This window comes from Gavialis gangeticus, unplaced genomic scaffold, assembly GCF_001723915.1.
Source record: "Gavialis gangeticus isolate Ggan-Ray unplaced genomic scaffold, GavGan_comp1, whole genome shotgun sequence".
Lineage (NCBI taxonomy): Eukaryota > Metazoa > Chordata > Crocodylia > Gavialidae > Gavialis > Gavialis gangeticus.
Window position 1 is genome coordinate 5344904 of NW_017729005.1, and position 4977 is coordinate 5349880.

Sequence of the window (4977 nt, forward strand, 5' to 3'; positions counted from 1 at the left end):
GGGGGGGGGAGAGAAGACAAAGCATCAGAGATGACAAAGCATCAGCTGGAAAACACATTTTAAAAGAACATAATTTTACTCACCAAGGCCAATGAAATTGACTCTTTCTGTAATCAGTTTCTAAAGAAATAGAAATCAGTGAAGTTTACCTGCCTACTTCCATGCTTGGAGGAGCAGCTGCTGGTACTTCTTGAAGGTGACAACATTTTCTGGGACACACCAAGGTTCTTTTCTTCACTCATGATCCCAGAGACAGTTTGGTTTGAACCAGTTCAATTAGAAAACCATAAGAAGGGCATTAAGCAAATGTAGTGGAAGACATGCGAAAGGCAAGTCATTGTTTATACCCAAATGCATTCCAATGGCATCCTCAGTGTCCCAGGGATATTCCTAAGAGGGAGAAAAAAATCCTTGTGTATTGGATACAGTTTACAATTCTTATTTTGTAATACGAATAAAAAAAATGCATAATTAAGTCTTTAAATGTAGTCTAACTACACTGCCATTTATGTTTATTATTAAAATGTAATTGAACTGATTTAAAGATAATTTTCAGACCTCAAATAGGAACAAACGAGCAGATTATTAATGCATTACATTAAAAATATTATATGACCACCTGGGACAAAAAAACCCAACAACTTTAAATGCAGTATCAAACAACTTTCAAAATATTAAAAAATCTCAATGCATGAGAAAGTAGACTTTATATAAAATGAAACTATATGAAAAAGTTAATAGATAAATAAGGAAGTAGTAGGCTCCAATGAATATACGACATGTGGTAGACAACAAGTTTCCACGGTACCTTGAAAATTTAGACAAATGAATAAGCATCTCCAGAGGTCAAAAACATGCGAGAGAAAAATGCAAGCAAGGATTATGCAAACTGAGCTACTTAGAGGTGTGCATGACTGACTATACCTGGAGCTAGAAACTAAAAGTTAAAAAAAAAAAAAATCCTAAATCAGGGCTAAAGAATTATTAATAGTTTGTTTAACAACAGTGGTGGCTACAGTATGTGTAAAAAATCTTGGGAGAAACCCTAAATGACAGATTTGCAGTGTGGGCAACTGTTACCATGGTGACTGTAGATTTTGTCTTCCCCACTAAAGGGCATAACAAAAGGATGCTTTCCAAGACCTTAAAAAAAAAAATATTACATAAGTTGAATCCCTCTAGACACTGTTGCTCACAAAACAAAACAGCCTAGCATCTTGCATAGCAAATGGAAAGAGTAGAGCTAAAAGATAATTATACAATGCATGAAGATTTCACTCCTGAAATAAGTGGGTTAAACTATCATAGGAATCACAGGAAAGTAGGGCTGGAAGGAACCCCACAAGGTCATCTACTTCAGCTGCTGCTCAAGGCATGATTATTCCTGCAAAGCGTGTCTAACCTGCTTTTGAAAGTTTCAAAGGGTGGAGATTCCACAACTCCTCCAGGTAGCCTGTTCCAACACTTGACCACCCTCAGAATCAGAAAGTTCCTACTCATCTCCAGCCTAAATTTCCCCTGATGAAGCTTAAGGCCATTGATTCTAGTTCTGTCTCCTACAGCCACTGAGAAAAGCCCATCTCCATCCTCTCTATAATCATCCTTCAGGTATCTGAAGACTTATCAGATCTCTTCTCAGTCTTCTCTTCTCCAGGCTAAATAACCCTAGCTCTTCCAGCCTTTCCTCATAAGCCTAGTCTCCCAGGCCCCTGATCCTTTTGGTTGTTCTGCACTGGACTCTTTTCAAACTGTCCAAATCCTTCAAGTGAGGGGCCCAAAACTGTACACAGTAATCCATGTGAGGCCTTGCCAACGATGAATAGAGCAGAAGAATCTAGTCCCTTTAATTTGCCAAGGACACATGTTAATTAATTCACCCCAGTATGTTGGCCTTTTTTTTTTTGCAACAAGAGCAGTGTTGGCTTATGTGGTTCACCTTAAAATGTACTGGATTTACCTAAATTCAAGATGAATTTGAATTTAAGACAACTTCAGTTATTAGATTCTGTGCATGGACAACTGTAAAAGTTGTTATCATTTCCCACAAAGAATTTAATTACTGGGGGGTCATCTTAAAATTTGTTCTCCACCCCCCCCACCAACAGCTGTGGCAGGGAAAGTGGGGATGGGAGATAGGGAGCCAAGAAGACTGCCCTTACCATGCCTGCTCCTGTCCCCCCACCATTCCTCCAACTTTTGCTCCCCCATCCCTGTGCCTTCCCCATTACTGTCTGTCCCCAATATATACTCCCCCCTGCAACTTGCCCCACTCTATGCTTGTGCCTACCCTAATCCCCCTCCCTTCCCCCTCCCCATCTCCTGTCCCTACCCTGCCACTGGTGAAATCAGAAGATCCTTAACAAATGGAGAGGCTTAAATAACATGTTCTTAAAAAATGTTTAAGATACTCCTATATATAAACTATAACAGCAGTGCCTTCAAGTCTGAAGTTAGTGCTGTTTGCTTTAGCTTAGCATTTGTAAGTTCTTATCAGAGGTCTTCTCAAATAAATAATGCAGCATGTCTTTAAAACAGTTTAATGGAAGTTTTGCTATATATTTCCTACTAAGAAGCCTCTTTTTCAGCTAAAAAAGTCATTTCCTTATAGCATTCCTCTTATTTTGTTGAAATAAGTTAGCTTTATGGTTTTGTCCACACCCCGCAACACTGGGCCATGTAGAGATATACCATGGCTGGTTCTGGACAAGCTAACTCAGGTACCAGAAACAATACAGGCACATCAAGCTTCTTCAGCACTACCTAGACCATTTCTGCACAGCACTGCATTGTCACACTGACACTGCCCAAGTTACTGCAAGAATAGCCCCAACCTCCTTTAAAGGAAAAAGTGATTTACTATGACTTGAAGTGGTTCTAGATTATGTATCTTGTACTAATTAAAATTGTTGTGATGAAGGGTGTTGCAGTTTGAAAAAGTCAATTTCCCCCCCCCCCAATCTGGACTGATACTTTTCCCTTTGGCAGTCTCTCTTCTAACTCAACAACACACTGCAAAGTAAAACAAGTATTTTTTTTTTCTCCAAGTGGTCCTCTTACAGGTTGACAGTATCCCTTTACAAGCAGATGTTAAAAAAACCTTTGCGTAAAGAAGTCAGATGCTAATTTGGATAAACCCATTGCTCTGTGCAATACAGAAAATGTTTCATTAGCAGGCCCTGTTTACAAGGTGATTACAGCCACCCTCTTAAAGGTCAGTCTTGCGGCTCAAAAAGACCAGTCAACCATTTAACCTCCATTGTTAAAGCAACTGACATGCTTGGAATACAGAGTTCTGAGACACTAGTAACCATAAAGCTGGCTCTCGTTTCCAGCAAAGCACCAAATTATTACTGTCAGAGCCCCTCTACACAAGCAGGTAAACGCGCAATGGAACCTAAAGCGCAATCGACAATTGTACTTCCTGCCATGCCCCATGTTTATAGCAGGAGGTGTGATTGTGCATTAGATTCCACCATACCTCCTGTGGCCTGCTACACATGCAAATTAAGTCTGGATACCCAGCAGCTATTAAGTTAGTACACATTTTTGAGGTCTAACTTTATAGCTGGTTGAACTGTTTTATGGTATGATAGCTACTTTGCACAGGTATCTGGTTTCAGTTAATTGTGCAATTAACCAGGTAATTGTGCAACACCTGTAATATGTAGAGGGGGCCTCAGAGTACAGCTAGCATATCCTGGGGCACATTAGGCTCAAGTTCTGTGAAAAAGTACCTCCCTGATTTCTAGCACATGTAACATTACTTTGCATTACTCTGTGGGCTTTAGATAAATTCAAAATTAGACGTTTTTAATTAACAGTGTGAAACATGGTAATTTCAGTACAGTATCTTCCATGTTATTTGGCTTGGAGTCCTGAAGCAAGAGACACAGAAGCCCTGCAGCAGTGGATGGATGTAGTACTCCCCTGAAGCCAGTTTTTGCTTTTCCCCTTTAATTTTTGGGATTTGACTTATTAGTTGATAGGGAGCAGAAGAATACATGCAAAGTGTGCCTTCAGGAACAGGTGTGTGCGTAGGGCAAGGGAAGGGAGAACAAGATTGAATATTAATAGACTCTATTGCCTCAGTTTGTTTTGTATAACATAATCGGTGCTTCCAAATTATACTTCACAGTACAAAATGACGAGTGTAAGAGTTTCAATGCTCCATGTAAAGACTGTAGAAATACTAGGAATGTGCTACAATCCACCTGTCAAAATGGATGCATCAGTTGGTAGTGTCCGTCTTTTTTTTTTTTTTAAACCCTTCAACCTTGTGAAAATTTGAGAAGATAAGTCTCTAACCATCTTGCATTTACAACCAAATTGTTCCCCCTGCATATATGCTTGCACGTTACTTGCCATTTTGACTCTTTAAATAATTTTAAAGACAGTTTGACATGCTTTGTAACTACTGCATCTTTAAGGACTTTTCTTTTAGTCTTCTGTGAGAGGAGTTGCACAATTTCAGTTTAAGGGTATATGGTCTCATTGCCCCTGTATCGAGTTTTTTTTTTTTTTTCTTTCTTTTTTTTTTTTTATAATTCATTGCTTTCCATATGACAACATGCAGAGGCTGCAACACTTCCACATTCTATGGCTGCTGCTCATTATATGAAATTATGATAACTTCTCAATTGCTGATTTTATTTCTTGTAGTTTTCAAAGTAATAAGCTCCCACAAAATCTCAGTGATGTCACAGCTCACAAAGGGAAAAAAGGGAGAAATTACAAAATTTGGAAAACTGCAATACAAATCATCAACATCAAGGTCAGGTACAGATGTTACATTTATTTTGTGGTAGGTATGCAGAAAGTGCCCTACAGTCATAACCAAACAGACAGTCAGGGAACAGAGTGAGATCTACCTTTTTTTCTAACGTCTAGTCCTCATTAGCAGTCCCTTGATTTGAGCATGATCTCTACCATGACTTGTTGATGGATCTTGAGCTGACTTAGAAATCCAGTCCTTGAGTC

General features: G+C 39.1%; 1 protein-coding gene across 2 annotated transcripts in view; it reads right to left on the reverse strand.

Moving 5' to 3' along the window:
- OSBPL3 (oxysterol binding protein like 3) overlaps nucleotides 1-4977 on the reverse strand; it is a 162452-nt gene that overhangs the window by 117149 nt on the left and 40326 nt on the right. For both annotated transcript variants that reach the window (XM_019508603.1, XM_019508602.1), the window contains exon 2: nucleotides 150-390. In XM_019508603.1, coding sequence (XP_019364148.1) covers nucleotides 150-242 — 93 coding nt within the window. In that variant the 5' untranslated portion in view covers nucleotides 243-390. The remainder of the gene's footprint in view (nucleotides 1-149; nucleotides 391-4977) is intronic.